This window comes from Euwallacea similis, chromosome 20 (genome assembly GCF_039881205.1).
Source record: "Euwallacea similis isolate ESF13 chromosome 20, ESF131.1, whole genome shotgun sequence".
Taxonomy (NCBI): Eukaryota; Metazoa; Arthropoda; class Insecta; order Coleoptera; family Curculionidae; genus Euwallacea; species Euwallacea similis.
In genome coordinates, this window is record NC_089628.1 from 2,949,623 (window position 1) to 2,976,596 (window position 26,974).

Below are 26,974 nucleotides of genomic sequence, written 5' to 3' on the forward strand. Positions count from 1 at the left end.
GTAAATTACCGAACTATTTCAATCAGTTTTTAACAGTGGTTTAATATTTTATTTATCCACAATTAGCCTGGCAAATTACTGATCAACTCCCGCTTATACTATGTCAAAAGTATTAACTGTCACTGCTATTATCGCCACCGATTCTGTCATTATTGAAGTTCATGGTCAAATTCAAATATCTCTGGACACATTCAATATAACCTGTCTGTCTTTGTCAAATATTTATGTCATACTTTTAATAGTTCTCGTCCCTGCGTTTTTCGAATAAATTTGTTTAAGACAAAGTTTCATTTAATATGCAGTTTAAACGGAGTTGAAGAAAGTCTGAATGCTTAAATCTTGCTTAAAACATATTTAAACCGCATAAAGGGTGATCCTTTAAAAAAATTCTGCTGTAGGCGGTAAACTATTAACGTGGGGAGGTGATTAAGTCATTTGGTATTTACCACCAAACATCTAGGGAAGAGTTAATAGCTAGCGAATTTATCCCAAACATGAATCTAATATCTGCGTGCCTACTTAAGCTTCTTTCAGTGCAGATCCGTTAGTTTTGGACATGAAACACTGGTCTAAATTGTCTAAAACACACATAAATACTCTGCGACTTTTATTTTCAAAGAATCTTAATTAACTAACTCTTAAAACATTCGGGTCCAGGGACTGCATCTTCGGCCATCTTTTGCTCTCGGTTTTTCTGTTTTGTTTACAATCATAACTAACAAATAAATCCCTCGTACCAGACCAAATAATTCTGTAACAGGATATTAACTGGTGTCTATAATATTTGGTCTATAATATATATAACAAACATAATTCACACACGAAACCATTAAGTGACGAATATACTTGTATTTCTGATGTGATTTATATCAAATACCCCAATATCCCTAAACGCTCTTATTTTTTTGACCACTCGAATTTTCGATAAAATTCTTGAATTTCTTGTGTCTTGTAATATGTTGTAGTCTACTATTGCAAATAAGATAGTAGATGTTAACAACAACATTTTGAGACAAGTTGTATATTTTTTGAATAAATATTGTAAACGTTATTACTTATAATAGATTTTTTAAATGACGTTCTTATTTTTTTGGCCATAACTGTATATGGATATAAAGGGAAAGGCTGAAATTTTCAATGATCCTTTTACCCTGATACAGCTCATCTTGTATAACATTACGAGGAAACTTTAGAAGCCGAGAAACTTTCAAAATGAACCATGGAGTCAACTCAGTATGCTTGCTTCTGGCATGGGTAAAAGGCAGAGGAAGATATGTGCATTATTTAAAATTCTTTTAGAAATTTCCAGATTAGAGAAATGCAGATAATCGAGAACTAAAAAAGGAAAATCAACTCAGGGAGAGCAGTGGCATAGCAATTTTCTTAAAGTTGGCTGTGAAGCTTCCTCCGATCTTTTTTTTTGTCTCGGTCCAATGAGATTGTTGGAATCAAGGTCAATTATGACAGGTTGTTTAGTAATGGCTGATGAATAATGGAAAACCGATAGAGATCACCTCGATGCAATTTTTCCGTTTAAATTCGATTAAATCTGGGGTTTTCCGCTTATCAGTCAATCCTAACATTCCAAACTTGCAATTTTTTAACTTTCCACCTAGGAATTCGGCTACCAACAGTCAATTTTAACGCTAACATACTAGGTACCTACTCATTTCGACGTCTCCAACAATTCCAGGGAAATTCCTCAAAATCCCAATGAGTCACGAAACACACAATAAAAAAAATCTCTTCGAAACACTCAGTAACAGGTAGGCCCGGCGATTATTCATTCAATTCTTCGTGTAGGCATGCCAAAGGAGCACTGAACCACCAGGTAAAGGGAAAGTTCCTCGACGGAAAAACACGGTGAATTCGGGCCGGACACGCGCGAAAACCGTTGGAAATCCGCGGGGTAACTTTGATCGAAGTGCAGTGTGCGCGTTTATCTGTTTATCAGGTCCGATTCCTGATAAAAACATAAACAAAATACCTCTCGAAGAGCTTTGTCAAACAAGCAACAACCGCGGTCATCTAGCGAATTCTGCTGTTTTGTGTCGGAATCAGAGGTAGCGCCATGCGCGGAGAATGTTGGAAATGTAAGTTCGGGTTAAGTCGAGTGAAATCGGAATATTGGACTGCCTGCGGCATTGCCATTTTGAGCAAATATTCTTTAAGAATAGCGAAAATTAGAGTAAATCGGATTCTTTTCTGAAGAAAAAGAAAAGAAACATTCCTATTTTTTATCCAAAAGTTTAGATGTCATGCTTTAAAACTCAGACAATGCAAAATCAAGCTTCACCACCGTAAGCCTTAATAATCTTTTTTCCTGGCTCACAAAATTTGGCAACATTGCAGTGAACCCAAGAATGCCTTTCCCTGCCTAGTACAGGACGCGGCTTTTTCAATTTTCTTTATGGATTATTATAAATTTTTCGATCTTATTGAATTACATTTGAGTTTTTAATAACAAACCCACGCACGTATATTTCTGCAAAGTCCTCAATCACCGATGTTATTAAGTTTGCGGTTCTTTTCAATAATGGTCCTTTTTCGACGCCCCCCAGCGGTATCCCACGCTATCACCTCATAACAAATATATACTCATTTGTTTGAGATCTCATTCTTTTTTGGAACGGTAATGCAAGTAGGCGACGAAAACGATTGTTTTTCCATAATAAGAAAGGTGTACTTAATTCGCATCTGCTCTGCATTATTACGTCCTGGCCCACGGATTACAATGTCACACATATTTTTTCAGCTAATTAAGACATGGTTTTTGATCGTAATGATTCATTCGTGGGTCAAACTTACCTTGAACGGGGCAGGAACATAGACCCATCAATGAACACCGAACCAGACAGCAAAATGTACCAGCAAGTGGAGAGCTCTCCCGTACTAGAATTGTGAACTTATTTATCCATTTTTATTAAATTAACACAGAACAACTTACTAATAAAGTACATCATTGGCCAAATGCTTCTCGTATCGCACCACTTTGCAAAGCGCGCGTAAACTCGAATCCCGGAGCGACTGCAACGCTTCCAAGCCGCTTAGTCCGTAATAAATTACTTGAAGATCCTGCAGCGACCTGCAGTGCGGAGGCCGCGCGAGAGCCCGTAGCCACATTCCCTCCCAGTCCGTCATGTCGATATTAGATGGCGCCACCAGCACTATCTACTCGGTAGAGAAAGCGTGTAGATTTCGCGCCCAAATTCAAACTTCCACTGAATATGGAAAGATCTAATAGGGCTTTCCTTATTTGCCATTTGTTTGGAATTTCCATTGTTTTGTTGTTTGTTTGTTGAAACCTGTAAGGAAAAGGAATGTCAGAAGACAAAATGCAAATATATGAAGATGTGGGTTAATGTCGCTTATCAGTTAGCATTCCATGCACCAAGATACCGAAGCTTATCTCTGGTTACATAACTAGAAGGCGGAGTTTGATATACGTGCATACCTGATAACGAGGCGGTTTTCGAGCCCTTAGGCCATTCACCCCCTGCACAGACACCCTTAATCTGCCATGTGGGTGCGGAGAAAAGGGCTTCCCCGCAGGGGGAAGTTTTTTAGCAATTGCTTGGTTCCCTGAGCTTCCAAATTGAACGTAAATTATGTTAAAATTCAGGCCTGAGTCACATACAGACAAGCGAAAGCAATCGATTACAGCCGGCTTGACACTGATTGGGAAACGGCATCTATGTTGAGCTAATAATTAAGAAGAGAAATCTGGGTAGCCGAACGGCCATCATCCAGAGTGGGCGGTATTAATTAATTAATTTCATCCGAAGATACGCAATGGGAGGTTGAAGAGTGGGCAAGATTTTTTGGTCAAAACCACAGAAAAGTCAGTGCAGCCGGAGTAATTAACCCTGAACTCTTATTAGGTAATGTCATGGGTAATGCTACCTATATCAGGCAGATCGGGGCCTTTATTCCCACGCTAGTGTGGCAAAACGATCGTTTATGCACAGCATTATTGAACTATAACGATTACATTTATCACATAGTTCTTTCATGAGTTGCGTTCCTACCTGCCATAGATTGCTTGGAAGGAAACATTTCCGAAAAGCGCTTGCCAAGACACTTTTCTGTTTATAATTGCCATTACCAAAACAAATAACGATGTTTTAATAACCTCAGTAGTCACCATTAATGTTTATTATGTTTTAATTACCTAAAATTTCTCTTACATCTGAAACAAACTGTTTCGCGTTTGGCATGGTGCAAAATGACGGCCGTAGCGGAAATTGGATGCGTCCATGCAGGGCTGGCATTAGCAAGTCGGCCTCCCCGGGCGAAATTTTTAATCATCGCCCCCCTTTCCCCAAGACAAACCAGGAAAGTTCGTTGCCGAGCCGCTGCCCAACCTCGCCTCCCCTTCTTAGGCCATCACTGCGAACATGAAGATTTCACATCTCTTTCTTTCATTGTATCAATTTCCTGATGATGCCCCTTTGATTTCAGAGATTTAACGATCAGCGTGAAACTGATAGAAGCTCATTATGGTTGGAAATTCCATCGACCGTATCGTGACTTGGAGAAGCACCCGCCCATCATCATCATCATCATAGTTAATAAAATTTTTATGTATGGTAATTAATCCTATGCGTGACTGCTTGTGATTTAACGCGGATATTTATTTTACTACGCATATGAGATAATGGAAGCGAGCGAACTGCGCAGGCTTGTAGAAGTGGGTCCCATATGGAACCTGTATACCTGATTTGAGGCTCTAGAGACCTGAACTTGAAGTTTGAGGTACTGCAATTTGGAAATTGTCCCAGAAACTAAAAGCTATTACGGTCCAGTCTACTAAACTAGTAAAGGTCCTCTCAAATCCGTTCTGGTTAATTTCACAAAAATATTTTACATTAAAATTGGGTAGCGTAAAATGGACGTAGAGATACATCTTTTAAGGGAAAAACATTGTTCTTAATTTCACCAGTGGCGTCTCCAATGATGTGACCCTGAACATTTTAAACGAAAAATACAGTACGCCACTGTTTTCTTAATAAAAATAATTTTCTATCACACCATGATGAAACGCCTTGTATAAAAGCAGCGGCGTAGGTAGATATTTCGTAAGGCAGACATTTTCAGGACCACTTCGATACATTTGAGATACAGTCTTGAATTCCATACTTCCGTGATGAGTCGGTCTGCACGGTAAATTTCAGCACGAAACCGAAATAGTCCTGCAGTGTCGTAACCGATGACATCCCACTCGAATAATAATTAATTACAATGATTGGTTAATAAGTGCCCCATTTATGGGGCCAATGCAGGAAATAGCTGGTTACACCATTCTTGTAACTGTAAATCGAAAGTAATCGAGTGAAGACCTGCCAATTCAAATCATAAGCGAATCTTCGTTATGGTTTTTGGTTTCTGCACGGTCATCCATGCTCATATTTTTGCTGCCATATCATTATTTTTAGCTTGATATTTGAAAATGATATGACTCATTCACCTGTAGTCAGTGGTAAATACGGGGAGATAAGCCCCGATATGCACCAAAAATGTATATATTGCGGATGAGATCCCTGTGCTAGGTGCAGTGCCGGCCCAAGGGAGGGGACGAGGCTAGACGACGGCTCAGGGCGGCAGGTCAGGAAGGGTGCGAGGCTTGCTAAGGCCGGCCCTGGCTAAGTGCTACAATCACAACATTATAAACAAGACAAGAACAATGGGTTTTGTGAAATCCTCCATTGTGTTTAATGGTACGACAATGCTTTGGCCAATCTTACCATAAGCAGTCGAAAAAACTGAAGAAAACCTTTTTCGGCTTCCTTTTTCCTTCCTCAGCCTGCGCAATGCTTAAACACCATAAAATCGCATTGTTTGTTCTTTTTTCTGTTCTTACAAATCAGTGAAAGTTGCACTTGATGCCAAAAGGCGACATATCAAAGAAAGCGGTTTGAAGCTTGATTTCTTAACAAAACGAATACCAGAGCTGTTGCTCTAATGCATTATTATCTTCGTAGATTTTACCTGTGCGCATCACAGAGCCGGTCCTGGATTTCTTAAAAAAATGTCTACCAGAATTGTTGTTCTACATGCATTATTATCTACTTAGATTTTACCTATGGGTACCACAGAACCGGTCCTGGATTTATTAACATCGAATGGGCACCAAAAATAAGATAAAAACAAAGCGGTTACATGAATATTGAAATTAGTCGCGAATATGTATGTATATATATGGGAATTCCACGGGGTTATTTCTTCAAAAGAAGCAGAAGTGGCTTGAAAGTGATCAGGTAGAGTGTAATTATTAAAAACCAATAAAAAAAGTCAACGAACTAAGACGTTGTGTCCATGAAAACAATAATAGGAAACCGTAAAACCTGAAGGAAACGTGTATGGTTGCGGGGCTTCATAACTGATAAGTGTAATATGAAATAATACGAGACCTTCTAAGGCTCAAATTTACATTGTCACACAATACGTTAAAGAAGACACGTATGTTCTAGTTGTGACCACGGTTCTCTACCGGGATGCTATCCGTCTTGGGCCGGTTGGTAGACCCCCACTGATTAATGTGGGCTGGATGGTGGATAAAATTCGCGCTCCCAAAATTTCGACACATCTGGACCCCATATTGCCCTGGGTATCTTCATCGAGGTTCTAGAACCTTAAAAATGCAACTTGAAGAATCTCAATTTTGAAAGACTTTGGAACCGAGAAAATCAGCGTTAAAGTCGGCCCGCATCTCGAGAACTGAAGAAGAGAATTCTAAGGTAGAAGGGAGGCTCGGTTAGTTTTTAAATTAGTTTATTAATCTGTGACTAAACAGAGGCGTAGCATCGGACAGTCCAGAAAAGAAATATTCGTGAAGCTCTCTCGCATGAAGGGCAGTCTGTGAGCTGCATCAAGGACCATCAGAATCTCCCGCAGGGCAAGAAAATATCTCACATAATGTCCTCTTTTTTGATTTTGTTGTAATAAGTGCAATTTTGCATGAGCGAAGCAAAGAACATCGTATCATTAGTCGGCCGAAATCAAGGACAGATAAAAATACAAATTGGTTCATTAGGTGCGGCCTTTAAATCCCAACGCGTTTAATCAGATCAACACATTGTTTGCATTATCTATTTAGGTGTACATACACAAGAGCCAATTAAAATAGATTCGCCGTTACGTGCTATTACTCATCATGATCAGCAGAGCACCATTTCCATTTTCATGTCGCATGTTATATTCCAATAGAAGAAAGTTCTATTTACTGGACGTCCCAAAATTGATTTTTTGTCACTTCTGTCTGTGTTACATTGTTTTGTTCAAAAATGGCTCATTACGTCTCTGTTTTCTGAAGATTTTTGGATGGAAATTTTGAGATTTGTCAGATGGAGCAGGAAACGGAAAAAAACGATGTGATGAAGGCTGATTTTGCTTGAGTGGATGTGGGGAAGCTAGGAACAGGCATGTTTTCAAAACTCAGTCTGACCCCATGGATATTCTGGTGTAGGGGGACGTTGCTGATGATAAGCAACCGTATACTTCCGAAGCAGTCAAACTTGCCAGAAATTGCCTCACCCCCACAAAATCGAGGAAAATATAACTTGAAATGAGAAAAAAAGGATGCTAAAATACGGAAATCTCACTTGAGACGCCTCAGGGAGGAATCAAAACGAACCGAAACCCGATTGAATCGAAATAGAAAATCTGATAGATTCTCAAGTGTAATAACAACGCCAGCGCAGGTGGCATAAATGTCAGATCAACAACGTGATCGCCACACGGTCCCTTATAGGCCAAGACGGCGGTGTCATGGCCGACACCTATCAAATTCAACAGTCGACAGTCGTGCAAATTTCGCAGCATGCTGCGAGGCAAAAGGTTCGAGGCTCGATCCCTATCCTGCTCAAACGCCGTTTTTATTTGAAAAATGGCAATTTCTGATGATTAATTTGGCTGATTTTTGTTTTACATCACTGACCTCTCGGTCGTGCATCCTGTAAACACACGTATTCATCACCTGTTTGGCTCCTTTATCGCTGCAACGACAGGTGCAACGCTCGGTAACCGAAGAACGCGAGACGAAGATGGGAAGAAACCTAAAAACACCATTTGAATATTACGAAGAGCGAGCTTGTTCGCCATGTTGACCGACTTCCTCGGGAGGCTGCCTGCATCTTCCGTTATCTTCGGCAACATTCCTTTTACTAACCGCTTCAAATAGTGTTGATGAAGGCGCTCGTTTTTGGTCAGGGGCGTTAATTAATTCGCAAAATTATATCTTGAAGACCCTTGGGACAAACAGCTGTTTCGCAGGGTTTTTGGATCTTCAAATAGAAAATAGACTGTATTGATTGATTCTCATTTTGTGTTGACTCTTGGCTACTTTCCACATTTACTAAGCCTGGAGTTTAAGGCAGCTAGGACGGCAATACTGAATTATGTGCACGAGCACTTTCATTTCACAGCTAAATTTGAAAGTTAAAAATGGATTTTTTGAGGGTCCACAAAGTCTCCCTGCGGTCAAGTGTCTTGTTCAGTATGGATAAAATTCTTTTGGATTCTATCAAAATTTTCCTCTAAACGAAAATAAAAGACCTCACCTTCACTTTCCTCTCCAAAACCTTTTGGAAACTCCAACAGCTCTATCCAAAACACGTAATCCAAGAACGGGCACTAACGAACAAAAAGCGACCGTTAAAACAAACGAATAAACACAAAATAAAAACCTAACGCACACGACACAGGTGGCGGGATCAGGGGACGCGCGTCTCGCTCGCCGTTTGTTTCGATTCGCCGTTGTTATCGTGACGGCACTCAAGGTAAACTAAGGTACTGAAAACTGACTGACAACTGGTTCGAGACCGTTGAGCGGAAAAATAACGCTTGACGTAAATAGAGACGCCTGGAGCACCGATATTAACGTTAAATATTAACTTGAACCGCGATACTCGATAATTTTAACTAATTTTCTTGTCACATCAAGGTATGTCACTGCGCACGAGCAGTTATTTTGAAAACCATTGGCGCCACGTCAGACAGATATGAAGATGTCACCTTCGATGCAGCTTGTGATGGACTAACTAGAAGTAGAAAATAGAGCTGCAGATTCACAGATTCATAAGTAAGCAACGAGGTCTATCCGCAATCTTTATTATAAACTCATTTATTACTACATCCTAAAAACTGGCATTTTTAATGCTGTGAAAATATTGGTACTAAATGTGGGACCATTATAAAGTTATCTTTCGTTCCTTTTTTGCTTTGCCTTAACGTTACGGAACATCATCGACAAATCTCTATAGCATGCGTTATAAATTGACCGTAAGACACTCCGCATTCAGCGTCCTGTGTGTGTGTGTGCGGCTTTTCTTCCTCTTTTTGTTGGTTTTCTTTCATATGACAGAACGAAAAAGGAGTCGGATAAAGCATGACTTGAGCCTTAACCCACGGCCTTAACCGCTTCAGGAGCGAATAATCGGACGATTCGGGGTCTCGCTTTAAAGCGTGGCGAAAAGCAAGGCTTCTTTTGTGTTAACTCTGTGGTTATATGCAGCCTTGAATCGTAATGCCTTATTATAAATTTGCACAAGTTTTCGTACAACTGAACAACGTCCGCTAAGGGTACCATGTAGCAGTCTTCCTTTCGGCGTTACTTCCATACCTATAATATTTTAAGGCAGAAGCTTTGTAGGTGGACACTGCTCGTTAAAATGATAATGCCATGAATCACGTTACTGATTTGGCAAACAAAAAAACCGTGTATGATACGCGATATATTGGTGTTTTATGGAATCCTGGATGATTTTTTTGAATTTAAATAAAAGAAACAAGATTATTCAAGTTTGGTTTTGTTAGTACAGATCATGGGAAAGTTTGCTTCACCATCATGTCAAGAAATAATATCACTCAAATACATTTTATATTGTAATTTTTAGCTTGAATTCTAGTTTTTATAAATAAAACAACGAAAGCCTGAATCACCAAAATGCTAAAAGAACCAAATAACTGGATTAAGTTCACTTGAGCTTATCTAATATCCATATCTTTCTTTTTTTTTTCATGTTTAATTTTTTGAGTAATCTCAGATCTTTTCTGTACTTTTGCCCTATGAAAATTATATACAATCAATTATCTAAACTATGGTTTGATGCAAAAAAACGTTTAAAGCATGTAGATTCATAATTTGGCCTTGCTATAACATTATGAAAAACTCTTTTCCATCATCCTGTCAAGAAACTATGGAATATATGCTTTTAATTGTAATTTTTAATAATTTTATTAATTATTGTTATCTAGGCTTTTATGAACAACTGATGAGTGACTGATATAACAAAATCATAAAAATAAAGAAAAACCTTATTAAAGAGTCACTTCAAATTATCCGAATTCATGTATTACTCCTACTTGAAATTCTATTTTTAATTTTTTTAGTAATTTTAGAGATTTTTCGCTCATCTGTCTCATAAAATTTGTATTAAATTAATAGTTTTGAAAAAGACTTGACGTCAAAAATGTCATTTAAAACTAATTCATGCTTTGGTTTTGTTATAAGCGCATGGAAGTTTCCCTCCTCCATCCTGTCAAGGAGCTAGATTGTGTTTTCCGTTTTTACTGCAATTTATAATCAATTGACTTATCTAAAAGAACATTTATTAACACTTAATAATTGCACTAAAATGTACATTTTATTTATTTACAACACGTCCGTCCATTACAACTGGTAGTCAGCATAACATGCTGAAGTTACAGCCCCATTGGGATCGAACAGTTTCGAAGCTGCTTGGAACGCCACCATGTCCAGACTTCCTTGATGGTGATTATTTTGAGTGAGGGCCATATTGCCGAGAATTATTTCTCTGAAAGTTAAATAAGAACAATATCTCTTAAAGCGTATTTCCTCATTAAGCCCCGTTAGAACTAACCAAGCCCAATTACTTACAGATAATTTACTCGTGCTTCTACTTACGGCCTGGATTGCGGAGTCCTATCTCGCTGCCTCCTGTTTTTGAACCAATTCGAAACTTGCGTCAGTGTGAGTCCCGTCCTTTTTGCCAACGCCCTTTTCTCATCTGGAGTGGGATATCTAATAATTTCTAATATGATAGAAACAGTAATAATTACACGACTAAGTTTTAATTACCTGTTCCTGGCATAGCACTCCTTCAAGGCATTCCTACTCCTCTCTTTGAAGCAGTACACAGTCTCTTCCCCATCCCAGATAGTTTTTGGCAGCGGATACTTCTTGCGCAGTCTGTATTTATCCACCGCACCTAAAAGTATTAAGTACAGAAAATATAAAACTGTAAGGTAAGGAAATCTGAAAATTAGCTAAAAATTGATTTTTTGAATAAACCTCATTTGGCATAATCTTGCACTCGTGCAGCAATCGAGCAAAATGTTCATCTTCAAAACTCACCCAAAGGTCTTCCTCTAACCTTTTCGGCCTCTTTGTAATGCGACTTGAACCACAATGTCTGTAGTTCAGTGTGCCATCGGGGGTGAAAAGTGTGATTTTCCAATATTGAGTACAGTTCGTGGTAGAATCCTCTATGAAAAGCCACTGCAGCCCTGGCTCTCAGTACGCTCTCATTGTTTTGAAGGGAGTCACTTTCGGGAAGGTACCAAAGGAAGGTGGATAAACGGTCCAGGTCCCCTCGTTGTTGCAGAGCTTCGCACATACATTGGACCTTCGTATGCAAAAAAAAAATGTATTTTATGTGAGAACTGTATTTTTAGGCACCGTTTTAGCGCTCCCAAAAATCGGATGTTAATGGGGCTTCGTATGTGTCAAAATAATAGAAATAACAGAGAAATTACCAAAAAAAGGCATTTTCCCTGTTTTAAAAAACAGCAGGACGAAAATTTGCTGTGATTGGGGGGCGATATTTGTTTATTTATTGTAAATGCGACAGCCGTCGCTTGAGCGGAAGGGTAACCGCTAGCACAAAGCCATAGACGAAAATAATTGGAGGAACCAGCCACATAAAAAGGGTTCCTTTGATGACTTGTAGGCACAGTTACCAATTTCGTAGAATTTCTAATAAATCTAGAAGAATTCTTACTTGACCCACTGTGAAAAATTCCTTAACAATTTCTCAGTGATAAAATAAACGAGATGTGAAAGAATATGCCCATTTGTAGTACTCAAAATTCAATTTCACCATTGCCGAGTCAGTGCCAAAAAGTTATAGTCGATAACTCTATTAACGGTTAATTTAACTCCAATTAGGTGGTTTTTTCCCGAGTGTTTACATTTTGGGGCATAAGCCCCAAAAAACTTTAATGTATCAGGAGGCGTCAACAAATGATAAATTTCAAAAATAAAAAATTGTCTAGAAATATCTCATACTTTATGCTTTTTAACCGTTGAATGAAATTGATGAAATACCTACATGTTTGTTGTAATTCTGAAGCCATTTTTCCACGGTAGTACCTCTAGTAACTTGCAAGTGACATACAATACCTCTACTTTCCTGACTTTGTTGCAGAGAGGCAAAGATAAAGGGACTTGACATTAGAAACTTAATCTTATGAAAAAAATGCCAGTTTGTTAACAAGAAATCTTTAATTTAACTGCATAATAAGCGTTTTAGGCCCGGTTTTTCAAACTTTTAGCTACTTTGCCAGCAAAGTCAAACGGGAACGAGGAAATCGATGGTCAATTTCTTCATTTTCATAGAAATTATCTTGCTGCCAAAGCCACCAGGACTTAAAAAAAACATTCTTTATTGTAGTCGCTATGAACAGCAATAACTGTGGAACAAAAATGCCTATTTTTGCTTTTTCAATTTTTAGAGAAAAACATGTACCTGATCCGCAGAAAAGCTCACGGCTTTCTTCCCGAAAGCATCCACTTTCAGCACTACACTCTCCCCGCTTTTCTCCCTGTTATTGCTACCACCGAAATATACAGTTTTCTCACCTCCGCCACTATCATCTGCACCTTTCTTAAAACTACCCCCATACAGCCCCAAACGCTTATTTTCTCCTATGCCATCCGCACTTTTATTGCCATTTATTGCACTACTGTTCATGGAAACCGATGTTTTTATCGTGGTAGTACTACTGTTCAAAGTCGTCGCTGAGCAGTACTGAAACCTACTATTCTTCCTCCCATTACCGGCAAAATAATCCAGTTTTCCATTGGCGGTGAAAAACAAGTTGTCTGAATAATAACTCATATTCTGCTGCTGGAAAGTGTCTCCTTGCGAATCGTTGGAAGTGCTGGAAGAGCCATCCATTTTCTTACAAAAATTCCTTATTTAGTACCATCGAAACACACTATAGAAGTCTAACTGAGAGTCGCACTAATAACTCTGAACCAACAGTCCTAAAGCGAATATCAAATATCAAAATCAGAGCGCTTTTCCTTTAGTTTATGGGGAGGGGCTTTTAGGATTCCACAGCCAATGAGGGAGGTCTGCGGTGGGTTGTCGTGGTTACGCAATAGGTGATGAGCAAATCAGGGAATGTTTGGGGTTGATGGGCAGGAGGGATGTTCCAGAACAAAGGATGCGTTTTTTGAATCTATTTTTTATGTGAAGTTTTAGGGTTAATATTTCAGTTGGCAGGCGCTGTGTGTATAAAGATTTAGTGCAGGATCTAGAATCATAATTGATTGTACATGGGGTTTTTACTTAAATTTTACTATTTTCTGAATATTTTCTGCAGGGATCAGCAATTCTGTTCATTCTCCTCTCTAATATTTTTTCAATCAATTCTGATATGTTTCCGAGCCTAGACCTGCGAGTTACATATTGCAGAAATTCATTCTGGGTTGATAATTCCTTGATAACAAAGTTTGAACAGGCAAAAAATGGTTTGGAAACAGATTCCCTTTCCCTAGAAGGCGAGGAGATAATGATCTGCTGACTCCCGTCGCTTCAGAGATATGTATGTATATCTGGTACCAGTCTCTGATTTTATAGTATTCCGACGAACATTTGGCCCTTGTGACATTTCATTGTTCTCATGGCTTACCTCGCAACAGAAAAAGTTCATTAATTGATGGTACTCATAAACCCTTGGCAGGCCACAGAAGTACTTAATTCAAAATATTTCGAAAACAATTAGACATAAGATTTTTTTTCAGAATGCCTTTTTAGTGTAGACGGGTTCACAGTATCGGAATTCATAAAAATATATAGGGTATCTGTTTTTGGAGCTCTGCCATGGGGATGTTGGTAACCCTAGAATATTCGATGGCGGTGAGATTGGGGCGAGGTTGCACAATTTAGTACACAAAAATAACGCACCCTTACAATTTATTAGGAGCGCTAAAACACACCAATACATCCACTATCCAGATTTTTGTTGAATATCCTGAGTCCATCAGTGGAAAACACATATTTTTATATTCAAAAATCGAATCATTTTTTAGAAAATTTGGCAGATAATGCATATTTTTTCGCTTAAAAGATCATTTGAAAAATGTTTTCTGCATCATCTCTACACAACGGATTATTTAGGCATTTTTATCGAAGGTAGCCCTGGATCGCCATGTGGTTGAAACAATTGAATATTCGTATGCGTGTCGCATCGAAGATCTCAGGGCAACGCTGAAAGTGATGATCGAGCTACAGTTTTCGAATTAGGCTTGAAAAGTACAGTGGCTCGCCAGGTCAGTGGAGCACGCCATAAATTAAGTTTTGTGATCATGTTATGAATCCCACTCAGTTCTTTGCGCAAAGAAATTAATACCACAATCCTTCTAATAGATAAAGGTGCCGCAACAGCCATAATGGGCTGTGTACTTAGTCAAACATGTAAGTTACGGTATTGATCCATATCCAGGGTTGTGTGAAAACATCTTATTTTTCTGGTTGTGGTGGACAGGGACGTTATATGACCACAAACTGTGGTTACGTTCATTTTCAACTAACCCGAACTAACCCCTTCTCGATGCCTACATGAATTATGCTGAAGTGCACACAATGAAATCCCCATGATTCGAAAAATGTCTAATTTGCTTGATTTAAGAACTTTTTTGGGCATTTAGGAAGAATTCACGAAACACTCTAAACTTTCATTATATGTAGTTTCGTAAAAATGGCAACAAGGCGTTATTCACTTGTCAAAGTCACATGGCGCAAGATTTTGACAGAAACCACGGAAGATGAGTATACGAGGGACAATCGCAAATTTTACGCCTCGATTTTTGAGCTGTAGGTGTTTTCCAATAAAGTAATAATGTCATGGCAAATTCCACTGATAAGTTAACTGCGGAATTTGTTGTTGCCCCACCTCATCGATGTTTAATAAAAAAAGGCAGGAATGCTTACTAAATTATTTTTGCACTATTATTTTTCCTAGTAAAATTCACTATTATTTAACACCGCTGTTACATGAGAGCTATAGGCAACTTCCAATACAGGAAAATTCCCAATACGTTCTGTAACACGATTACAAATCTCATCATTTGAAGCCTGTTAGACATTCCTGGATCATCCTGCACCTGTGTAACTAAGGCAACCTCTTCTCTCCAAGCCGTAAGGGCGTATCCCGACAAAATGCGCGGGGTGAGTCCCGGATAATTGAAATGATTGCCGTTCCCTCAGGATTTAATTATAGGACAGATGTAACTGGATAGCGTCGACGATAAATCACGCACATTAACGGATTTTTCATGTGTAATTACGGTTTTCGAAATAACAAGCCAATTAGGTGCGTTCACCCCCTTATGTGCATGATCAACTTGTATTGTCGTTATAGTTGTTATAAGAGTTTCTATCTCTTCACTGCATCGAGGCTTAAAGGTATTTTGTGCAATTGTACGTATCGGAATTCTTTACCTGAATAAAAGGTATTAAGGCTTTGTAGGTGTCAAGAGCGTTGACATTTTAGGGAGATGGTTCTTTTGGGGATTAGGGCCCTTTATGAGGGGCCTGTTAGCTGGGTCTAGCTGGCCTCAGCGGCGCCTTTAAAAAAATTTTTATACGCAGCATTGAATAAAAACATTAAAAAATCCGAGTTTGGGTACCTTCACTATCCCTCTCTTTTTCACTCTCTCTCTCCCCGCCCCTCTCCCCACTCTCTCACTCTCTTGTTTTTTTAAGAACAGAATTTCCCAGAATTTTCCTATTTTTCCGGCACAGAGAAATGGTGAGATAAGAAAAGGCTATAAAGTTACCTGTTCTTTGATCTATAGGACCTAAAGGTGATAAATGTAATTCTTCCAGTTAAGTGGTTACATCATCGGCGAGGACTAATCCAACACCAGTAGCTGTCAAGTGACGTGTATTAAAGGCCCTTAAACCCTTGACAATGGGCCTCGACACGCCCATCACGCCAGATTTGAACAATCTCCCTTTGATCCTACATGTATGTTTTAATAGACTCGTACCTATCCCGGTTTATCTGCTTCGGGGTCAGTGCCGGACTCGGGATAATATTTTATGTGTGTCATGACAAAGAAGAGATTGAACGAAAGGGTATTTTAAGGAAATTTTATGCGACAATTTCGAATATTGAGGCTTTAGTTGATGACTTTCGCGGAATTCTAATTTTGCCGCATCAGCGCGAAAATCCCCACCTGCGCACAGCCTGCTTTAAGCCCTAAATCAAGTCCATAGTTGGTTATTAAATAGTTTATTATCAGAACTTTTCCTTCACGCTTTCAGATGAGGGAACTACGCTATCTTGCTCAAAAAAATTCAACGAAAAGGTGTCCGTTGGAGGACCAACTTTAGTCTTCCAATAGATTGTCTCCTTCAGCTGCGGAGGTGATGACTCTGATGGTCTGACAGGCGCCGACACCACATCTGCCCAGACCGACCGGAGGCACCTGCGCGCGCATATGTCAGCCCGAGAATCACCCACCCCCATAGATTTCTCCAGAACTTCGTGGAGTAGGCAAGAACTGCGAGGAGGATTTGGAAATGATAAATTTCAAGGTCAGTGATGGTATTATTGTTATATCGCCAAACAGCCAAAACAAAAAACCCTGATGGGTCTAATTGTATAATGCAAATTTCGCACATTCAACCGGACACCTCGCAGCAGGCGACGTGCGGTGACATAAGATTTTCCAGAAGCGCCAGGCGCATCATAAGCATTTCCCACGCTCTAGAAAAGTTGTTTTTGCTGGAAAAAAAGCGCTGAACTCATTCGAAAATAACATCAGGTAAATAACAGGAAACTGAATTGATTAATTCAAATTCTCTCTGAAGAGGGGCATTTGTAGAAACGCCCGTAAAAGACCATCAGGCACAAAAAGATTATTTGCGACATTACAGGGTTTCCAACAAAGGCCGGTTCGGGTTACAGGATTACGTCGAGCGAGGGGTTTACAAGCATCTGGATTTACAGGGCCGGGCTTGACGTTTATTGCGCATTCCCCGTTCCGGTTAATTGGAAATGACACGACCAAATGAGTTTAATTTCTTTCTGAAGGAATAGTTGGTGATTTCGGTCGCATATGTGGCAGGTACCGGGAACGACTAAGACAAAGAAGCAAACGCTGCTAAAAGGCGTGGACCTGGGAATAAGGGTCAAAACACGTCCATTCGATTTTTTAAAGGCCATAAATATCGGAAATTTATGGCCTTCTAATTAAAACGAGAGCAGACCGACGTGTTTGTTTAACCATTTTTATGTCTTATTAACATATTTTTTCGTTTTTTTAAGGCGTAAGAGCCCTATTATACAGAGGTGGTAAAAAACCCAGGGCTGTTCCTTTTTTGATAAATCACTTCAGGAAAAGGTGTTAGTTTCCTTCAAATTCTAGTAGTATTAGATTTCTAATTAGAAGGCATAGATGGCAAAAGACGAGGAACAAGAAAACGAGAATGTGCACTGAACAATTGCAGCAAGCCACAACACAGATTTTTTCAAAAACCACAACCAATATACGCCACTGCCTTTCTTGACCTTTACTACTTCGAAATTCCTTCTAAGGTCCTTAACTTTGAGATAACGATTAGAGATCGGCAGAGGCATCCTAAGGGAAAAACTTAAGGTCAGAAACACATCGGAAAATCACAACAGAGATCGTGGGCCAGCAAGAATGCGCCCACATATGAAAAGCGACATTTTAATTTTATGAAATACAACATTTTTAAGGCACTCGTAAACAGTCTGCGCCACTGACTTTAGTGGGATTTATCACCTCCAAATAACCTCTACAATCCGTGGTTCTCACACACCGACTGAGCAATCAACTTTGAATTTTCATCATTTTCTCATGGTGCCTGGATATAATCTACGGCACTGACTTCCGAGGTGATTTTACTGCCTTGAAATTTGTTCGAAAATCTTTGGTTTTGCGACGTTAATCAGCGGAGCAGTGGAGGCGTGTTGGGAGGGAAACTTAGGGCCAGCAATAAACAGGAAAATAGAGATCGTAGAGATCCAAAAATACGCTCTTACGCACTCTAAGCGGTGCGATATTACTCGTAAAACGGCGCTTACTGAACTGGTTCGACTCCCATTACTGCTTTGTTAAATTCCTTTTTTTTTGGATATTAAAAATTGGGAAAAAACTCAAAAACTTTCTCATAAACTTTATATTTTCTATTTTTAATATTACATAATAATTGCAATTCAATAATTCCCTTAAACTAGAATAATAAACGATATGCAAGTGTACACACGATATGCACGGGACAATTGTAACGACTATGCAACGTTATTATTGAATTTGGGATTGAATTTTAGCCCGTTTAATTCTGCTTATTAGTCTACAAGTAATTTATTAAAATGTACATGGCATTGAGTATTCTGCCTACATTAAGTAACGTACATTAATATCTATTATTACTAGTGTTATTACTATTTTATACTTTAGTATGGAAGACAGGCCATGGCTCGATGTAGGGCCAATAATGTTTGAGAAAATTTTGCAATTGACGGAAATTGACGTTACGCTGGGATAATCCATGAACTCAAGAGTCAAAATAGTCCGTTATTCTCGAAGAGGTACTCGCGTTACAAACCACATTCAGTTAAAACTCCAAATCTAAGCCCTGGAAACCTCTTTATTGGTTGCGCTACCCGAGATTTCGCCCTGAGGGCTCCGCCAGACGCATTCAAACTACAGACGCGCTGAACTAGGAATATAAAACAAATTAAATTTGAATATGTAGTTTAGCGCGTTTAAATTTTGGTGATACATTGCGAGTCTGATGGTGCCCCGGGGGCCGAAACGCGGGCCAATGAGACGGTTGTTACGACTGAGGGTTCGGGTCCTGGCTCGATTTTGCCCGAGGAAAACCGAATTTAACGTTGTTGATTTGACAAGGGCGTGTAGAGAGGACCGTACAAAAACATATAACAAAAACTGTATTAAATCCCTATATAAAACTACCTCTAAGTGGTACTGATATGGAGGTCAATATTTACATTAATTATTGGTTGTGTGACAACTCAGGTGAAATTGGCAGGAATCAAAATACATCGATATTGCGGTTCCCAAAAACCCAAAAATTTATCATAAAATCAATAAAGTATTGCCCTTATATTACCCCTAACAGAATTTAGCACAACCTAATTATTCTTACGTTCGTAATATATTATATACACAAACTACATTAGTAATTATTATAGTAATATGAAAGAATGCCAAAGTCGCAATTGTACGTGTGATACGCTAAAAAATCTAATATCGTTCAAAAATGGCTTTATTAAAGAGTTCTCAGAGCAGAGGAAATGTGCACGAATTATTTAAAAGTGACAGTAAATATTAATTGGCAAACACGTGAAAAGTCCTAGTTTCACACCCATTGACCCATCATTATTGCACAACCTCAGATGAATCCCATAGGCGCAGATAGGGGGGGGGGGGGGACACACAAGCCGTTTTGAGCAATGTATAGCTTATTTATCATCAAGATAGACACGATCAAAACAATGATAAACGAATCATCCACCACGTGACCAACCGCAGATTGGTCTACACCTGCAGCTGACGAATTGTTTTTCCAGGGCAGCAATCAGTTTTATTTTTGTTCCTTTTGTACGCGCCTACATACACATTATCGATTGGTATTTATTCTTGTTTGTGATTTGCTGATATCCTCAAACATTTAAACTTTTAATTTATTAAATCACTTTAGCAATAAGCTCACATATCGTCTCTTATTGCATTACAGAGAGCCTAAGTGCGGTCCTGTTCAATAGATTTGCTGTTACTGTGCGCGTGCGTTTGTTTCGATCGTGTCTGTCTTGAAAATAAATAGACTTTAGATATGTGTTGTGCCTCAATCCTGCCCTGAATTTTAAAGCCCGCTTGCGCCTATGGCCCAGAATACGTTAAACTTGTGAGATGATATGTTGATCCGCGTATTTTTTGATATGAAAACATCACCTTTAAATTGAAAAAAATCAACCGAGAATCCCATCTTACTCCATAGTGTTATATTGCACGTTCTTCACTTTATAATACCTAAAGGCCCCATACCCGGTCACTATAGCTAATGCTGCTATAGCCAGTGTGGACCCTACTGCTATAGGCGCTGCTTCACTTCTGAAACATTCCCCAAAAACCTCATTTAATATCCAGTTTCCCACCAAAATCCCAAAGTATGTACCTGAAGCTTCTTTGAGCCTTGCAATGATACGGTGTGGAAAAGTTCTCACTGCGATACATGAAGGCCTGGATCTGAAGGGCTCGAAGTAAGAGGGTGCCGTGGACGTCCTTGGGGGGCCGATCCGCCGGGTCAGTCCTCAAGTCGATGCTCACTTCTTCGCCGCAAAGGTACGACCTGCCCACTGGGGTGGGCATCACCATGCTATTGTTGTACAGCCTGATGGTTTTGTCTCTCGTTGTGATGCCGTGGAGCTGGGGAATATCCACGCTCACTGTGATTTGGACGTTGGAGAGATACCAATGCTCCCCCCCAGGAGTCTACATGCGTTTAATTTTTGGAATCATTTAAGGTGGAGATAGTCAAGTAATAGTACCTTGGCGAACGACATGGTCAAGCTGTAACCCGTCCAAGCCAAATTTATCTTGACGTATTCTTCACCGCTGCAGTCTCCCACCACCATAGCGGTTTCGGGGATGAATGAGTCGGCTTGTGTTTCAATTCCATACAATTTAAATTTTACCTAAATAAAAGAGTTATTTAGCTACTTCGTCAAAATCATTAAATAATCTATAACAAACCTCAACGACGGCATCAGTCTTCAGTAAAATACATGTGGCGTCTGTGTCTCTATTAATCAACCTGTAAATAGCAATTCCACTGTCTTCTTTAGGGGGTTTGGTGGTGGTGGTGGTGGTGGAAGTCCCGCCAGCAGCAGCTGTAGCTGTGGATTTGAGACGTGGTCTTGGGGTGCCTTTATTATTTAACTCGATGGAGTCTACTAGACTTGAAAGAGAGGTGCCTAAAATAAATTTTATGTTTCAGCGATAAAGGCCAGCTTGATTTATAGCTTGATCCATAGGCGTAGCCAAGAAGGGGGTTTGGGAGGTTCTATTGATTTCAAACTATTGTATAATATATATCACTTATACCTTATATATCGAGTTAATACAAATTGCATTCACCATCTAATGCAGAAGATACAGTGCATTCTTATTAAGGCCGGTTATTTTTTACCTGAACCCCTCCCGTAAAAAAGATTTCTGGCTACACTATGTCTTGATCTGCAGTAAAACTCAAATCTAGTCTGCCATACGCTCAATAGAAACTCAAGCCAAATGAGCTAGAGCTATTCCGAATTTCCTGTATGGATTGCCTGACCATCAATCTTGCTTGAGAAGCTGTATTCGTACAGGTCGTCCGTGTTCCTCAAGCGCTCACTTTATAGATCATTTTAAGGATTTCCTTGGGTATTTCCTGCGGATACTTACAAAGGAAGACGAACTGGAAACAAACACTCCCGAGACGAGCCATCTTTGAGGCCTCAACTTATTCAGAACGGCATGGACGTTTAGACTGAACCTATCCAGCGCGATTTTCGCGGCACTGAGTACTATTCTGAGTGGCCCACGCAAAATCGCCCATGGTTATCAATAATGGAGCGCATGCGTTCGTCGGGAAAACGTGGGAGATGGTTTTTCATTGATGCCGATTTCCACCCTCTGGATCGGGGACAGGACGCGTGCTCCAAGTAATAGAGTGCGTTTTTCTTCCCTCAATACGATTTGAGGTAGTTTCCTAGATGGAAATCGCTTTGAACTTTATAACCAGAAACTCGTTTGCCTAATTCTACCTTATCAACAGCGGTCCTTGCTGGGTCACAGCTTTAAATCACCTTGACCTGATGCAACGCGAGACAAAGCCTTTATGTTACGCTAATTCGTAACAAGTTGTACAATCAATATATTGCCCTAGTTGATTGCAATAAAATCAAACAAACATTTTTAAAAAATCAAAAATTATGCAATACTGTTTCTTATCGATCTACCTGTAGACTAGGATTATCAGTTTAGGTTTAAATTACCCTGCGTAGGAGGGGGTGATAATTATTTATGCATATTACGTGGGTTGTTTCCTTTTTGGGGCATTGATCAATTTCCGGTTATTGAGTATTTAAATGGCAAACATAAAGGTAAACTGGGTCATTTGATTTATGTATATGAAATGCTGGTTATGTTGAAAATGAAGAAAATTAAGCCCAAGTTATTAACATTCATTGTTAATAAAGTTAACATACTAACGCAATGAATTTATTAACGATAGAACACTTTCGACAATGTCTATAAGCGAGAGGCAATGCAAAGATTATTCACCATATTGTGCAGAAATATGAAGCAACTATGGGAAAATGGTAACTTAACACATCTTCAAATATAAGTTTTAGCCTTTGAAGTTGATATATTTATTCCTTTTTCCCTAAGAGAAATTATAATTAAATAGCCATTTCTGCTTGCTGGGTTTCGAATATGCCATAACAATAAAAGCTCTTATTCTGCAAACAATAAATTTATTCAACAATAATATTAAACGCACATCAATTTATCATGCATCATATTGTACAGAAATGTAAAGGAGATGTGAAGAAACGGTAATGTAGTAATTACTTAAGAGTATATTTGAGTCTTTATTTTTTATTGTTTCTTTTCCTTTTGATTTTTTTATTGAAGTATGAAAGGTCTTTTAAAATTGGGGTGAATCCAGAATTCGAGCGTAGAATAAAACAGCGTTGAAGATTGGGAATAATTTGGTGGTACAAAATTGATTGCGGATAGACAACCAGCAAAACAGTATTTATTTTGGCAAATGCGCCAGACTACCCGCTTTAGCCTGCTTGATTTAACTTCAGCTGGGGCTCAAAGTGAAACAGACTCCATACAGCGATTCAAATAAATTCTAAAATCAAAACCCTCGTCCCACAAAAGGCATGAACTATCCCCTTTTCGTCAATTAAATAAATAATTTTTTTACATTACACACACATACGCAGTCGTCGCACCGTCTTGTGTCACCTTGTCAATGACGTCACTGCGTTGTAAAGGAAATGACATACGTTTCCCTCATGGTTCACAGACATCAGGAACGAATTTCGCGATCGTAGGTCGTGGCACAATGCGTAGAGATTTGCCTGTACGCTGAATTGCCATGTGTGGTTTTAGGTATGATTAATTAGGATAATTAATTTAAATAAATTCCATATAGCTGTTCTTTAATATAATGAAAGGTAATCCAGGTACAGATGATAATATACAATATTATTTGCAAAGAAATTCTGTGTGGGTAGGGATAATCTTTGAGTTTTAAATGTATAGAAATGGCAATGTTTGAGCAGATTAATTACTTTAAGTTGAGTAGTGGTAGTTTACAGTTATTTTTGCTTATTGACGCTACAAAATACTGACTGATTTAGCTGAAAAATATCACATTTAATCAAGGAAAAGCAGTAATTTGACATATTCATTAGCGCCACGAGTCAGATTACCGGCAACGTCGCGCAGTTCTGCTCGCCCAGCCATCTTGTGAAATTCCGAAAGTATGCTTTTTCGAGGTGTGTGTTAATTTTCAGCCAAATTTTACTAAAAAGGACTATTTTATGGGTGAGTTGAACACTTTGTCGCATAATCTAAGTCATGGGCCTAGCGTGCCCCGCAAAAACGGCCCAACAAGACACAAACGTCGATGGTAAAGTGTGCTCTTGTCACGGCTCGCAGCTTTCACTTCGCCCGTAAATATTACAGAGAAATAATCCGAAATTGACTGAACTGGCCCCAGGAGTTGAATGTGGGAATATCAAGCGTGAACTCCTGGACGTTTCTCGTTTCAATCCGCGAAATCACGGGGAAATTCCGCTGAGTTGTTTTGGTGCGTTCCCGACTGCTAGAGGTCAACTCAGAACCAGGAGGTATCTTTGGGGACCATTCCTGCCTTATTAGGCAGGAGTGCCTTTACTGCCTAGTAGTTGTAATTGCATCACTTCACATCCCGTGAACACCGATTCACTCAGCCGAATTTAACTAATTCGTCCAAATCCTGCCTTGTCTACTTTAATCACATCTACCATCTACCTGTAATGAAATCCATGCAGACAGGTAGGTGAGGTAGATATTCCTTGGTTTAAAAGAGATATCAGTTTGAAATGAGTCATCGAACGTCGTGGTTTCTCCACACGGTTCCGCTTAACTTAAAGGTCATTAATTTTTCAGTTGAATGGAGCATTTTTATTCAGATTTAAGCAGGTACTTGTGTCTCACAGTGCGTTGTGCTCCATGGGGAACCGAATGGCCCTGCTACTTGTGCCCCTCACTGAGATTGGAATTTGTTTCAAACCTTGAAAGTGTGTGCATTTCCTTTGTGATCAGTGATCATTAAGCTACCTGTTTCTGACTTCAGGCTGAGGTTGTTTGCTATGTGAGCCACACTATAGATAATATACTACTACACAAGTTTCTCACATGAGAGTAGGCTCATATTTGTACTTACATGACAGGGCCTTGATTAATCTCATCTGTCAGTGCAATGGCAGCACCGCAGTAGTATTGTTGGCAGCTCTCAAGGGGATGTAAAAGGGCTGGCTCGAAACCTGCTTGTTCCTGTCACTGACAAGTCAGCGGCTAACCTTACTTTGTGTGAGCAGCCTCACGAACTCACTACACAGTTCGTTTAGTTAAATATGGGAAGGCTGAGGAGCAGAGATTAAAGAAAACCTTCTCCTGCTCATGTCACGATTGCTATGATCTCAATGGTGCGAAAAATAGACGTTACTAGAGGGCTTCATACATTAATTTCTAGTGTGTGTGTTTTGTTGGCGTTTTGCAATGCCTGTTCTCTTGCTGATATTTCCAAGATACATGTAAACGTTCCATCCTGCCTCATCATGCTCCTTATTAGCATCCTAATTGAATGTCTCTTCAAGTCATTCCTTGATGTTGCAAAATAATATCCCGCTTCTAATGCTTAACAACTAAATTGTTTCATCAACAAAAATGCAATCAATAACAATTGGTCAGATTTGCTGCCATTTTAATTGAAAGTTATTTTTGCTAGTGTTAGTTAGGAGTGGAACCTGTTCGGAAATTGCCACTGACTCGTCCAATAGAAAGCGACAGTAAAAAGTTTCAATTCTGGTGATTTTCGCTGTGCACGTCTTCACTAAACGACCGCCAAAATTTGGCTGTTTTTTTAAATAATAACGTAAAAGTAATAACTGCTAATTGCCTTGTTAGAGCAATTAGGCCGGTAGTTCCGCAATTTGCCCGTTTGTTTTTGTAGGAAACCGACTGTGGTAAATGTGTGTGCTCCAAATTACAGCCCCGAAATGCATATTTCACACTTATTTAATATTAATCGACTTGTGTTAGGTAAGACTGTGTAGTGAATGAATTGATTAATGCCTAAGTTGAAAGTATGTTGATTAACGCAGTAGCTATTTTATCCCCCTGAACGTGTCTCGTGACATTACCCCACTTTTGGCCTATTGATATTTCCAGTTAATTTGACATATTGGCGAAGGTTACAACTCGGTGAAGAGTACTGGATTTTAAAATCCGACTCTCTGAGGGTGCAAGCGGATTACTCCTGAGGGCTTTTCCCTCCCTTCTTGACCCTGACTTTTCAGGGAACAAAGGCGAACCCGAGACTGAAATAGAAGTGCCGATATTCTTTTCCTTGTTTTCTCTCGCCGCTCTGTCGCCTCAATTATCTCTTTTTATTGCCAATTTATTTTGCCTTTTTCTTTATGACTTTATGACTAGAAATACTCAGCTCCCCCTCGTTAAATCAATTAAGCAAATTTCTCCAAGATCGCCGTTGCCGGGTAAAACCCCTGGGCATTCACGGCTAGACCGTCTACCATCTACCGGCATGTAATTGCTACATTCTTTCATCTTCATTTCCCCAATTCCTATTTAACAATAAAAATGTCTTTTAGCTCTGACCGAGAAGTTGCGTAACAAGATCTCACCAAAGTATTTTTTTGGTAACAGGTGTGTGTAAACGTGCATGTGACTCACTCACACAGGCACTAATACATTTGAAGAGGTGTACCTGCAGTATTTTTAGATCCGAACACTACTATTTAGCACTAGCGCATAGTTTCAGTTATAGTGTCAGCGACCTATTTCGCTCCCATACATATGTTTTGGTTCGACTGAATGGAAGCGGTTGGATGGATGGAGTTCATTGGAAGAACTTGTATAAGAATCAAATTATTTATTGTCAGAATATTCGGTTCCGCAAAATCGATATTCCCCGAATTGCAATGGCAATCACACTAATCGATTAGCAAGAAACCTGTAGAGGTTTGTTTGTAAATATTGTAAAGCCATAGGAATGTTTCGTATTGTGTTGCAGTCGTTGACTCCTCATGGATAGTAAATGTGGTTGGTTTTTAGGTGATGTGAAGTGCTGGGCGGAACCACCATTCCTTTAACGTCCATCCCGGTACGGTCGACTCGTCATGTCGACAGCCATGAGATCGACTCTACAGACTGTCCCTGAAAGCTTAGAGGTAAGTTTGGCGTGGAAGGAGGCACAGTCCGAGACGTATGAAGTTGGTTAAAACTAACCATTTTCTTGACAATTAGGTGACAAATTAATTGACATCAACGGCTTAAACTTTCCCTTTGTATCTGTTATAGCGAAGACACCGGCATATGCAG

General features: G+C 39.4%; 5 protein-coding genes across 25 annotated transcripts in view; 2 read left to right on the forward strand and 3 right to left on the reverse strand.

Moving 5' to 3' along the window:
- Positions 1 to 8,786, reverse strand: part of PDZ-GEF (PDZ domain-containing guanine nucleotide exchange factor) — a 28,177-nt gene extending 19,391 nt beyond the window's left edge. For 5 of the 8 annotated variants that reach the window (XM_066400416.1, XM_066400414.1, XM_066400418.1 and 2 more), the window contains exons 1-3: positions 8,559 to 8,786; positions 2,948 to 3,305; positions 2,809 to 2,892 (exon numbers count right to left, since the gene is read on the reverse strand). In XM_066400416.1, the coding sequence (XP_066256513.1) occupies positions 2,809 to 2,892; positions 2,948 to 3,141 (278 nt within the window). In that variant the 5' untranslated portion in view covers positions 3,142 to 3,305; positions 8,559 to 8,786. Of the gene's footprint in view, positions 1 to 1,666; positions 2,051 to 2,808; positions 2,893 to 2,947; positions 3,306 to 8,558 lie in introns of those variants that run through there. The other 3 variants (XM_066400420.1, XM_066400419.1, XM_066400421.1) reach the window with 2 other exon arrangements.
- eIF6 (eukaryotic translation initiation factor 6) overlaps positions 1 to 26,974 on the forward strand; it is a 91,707-nt gene that overhangs the window by 33,344 nt on the left and 31,389 nt on the right. The window lies entirely within an intron of this gene.
- LOC136415442 (homeobox protein six1-like) lies at positions 10,587 to 13,488 on the reverse strand. The gene is made up of 5 exons (XM_066400012.1): positions 12,768 to 13,488; positions 11,375 to 11,645; positions 11,099 to 11,228; positions 10,925 to 11,041; positions 10,587 to 10,814 (listed from the first exon to the last, which is right to left on the reverse strand). The coding sequence occupies exons 1-5, from the start codon at positions 13,197 to 13,199 to the stop codon at positions 10,670 to 10,672; spliced, it is 1,095 nt and encodes a 364-aa protein (XP_066256109.1). The 5' UTR covers positions 13,200 to 13,488; the 3' UTR covers positions 10,587 to 10,669.
- Positions 18,444 to 21,874, reverse strand: LOC136415561 (uncharacterized). Its single transcript, XM_066400195.1, has 5 exons — positions 21,752 to 21,874; positions 21,062 to 21,282; positions 20,857 to 21,003; positions 20,484 to 20,800; positions 18,444 to 20,419 (listed from the first exon to the last, which is right to left on the reverse strand). The coding sequence occupies exons 1-5, from the start codon at positions 21,792 to 21,794 to the stop codon at positions 20,296 to 20,298; spliced, it is 852 nt and encodes a 283-aa protein (XP_066256292.1). The 5' UTR covers positions 21,795 to 21,874; the 3' UTR covers positions 18,444 to 20,295.
- The window catches only part of LOC136415336 (serine/threonine-protein kinase MARK2-like), a 28,953-nt gene continuing 25,634 nt past the window's right edge, over positions 23,656 to 26,974 (forward strand). For 3 of the 14 annotated variants that reach the window (XM_066399866.1, XM_066399869.1, XM_066399870.1), the window contains exons 1-2: positions 23,666 to 23,914; positions 26,708 to 26,823. Coding sequence is in view for 1 of the 14 variants with exons in the window: in XM_066399881.1 (XP_066255978.1) it covers positions 26,773 to 26,823 (51 nt within the window). In the remaining 13 variants the exon portion in view is untranslated. Of the gene's footprint in view, positions 23,915 to 26,707; positions 26,824 to 26,974 lie in introns of all 14 variants that reach the window. The other 11 variants (XM_066399871.1, XM_066399878.1, XM_066399877.1 and 8 more) reach the window with 10 other exon arrangements.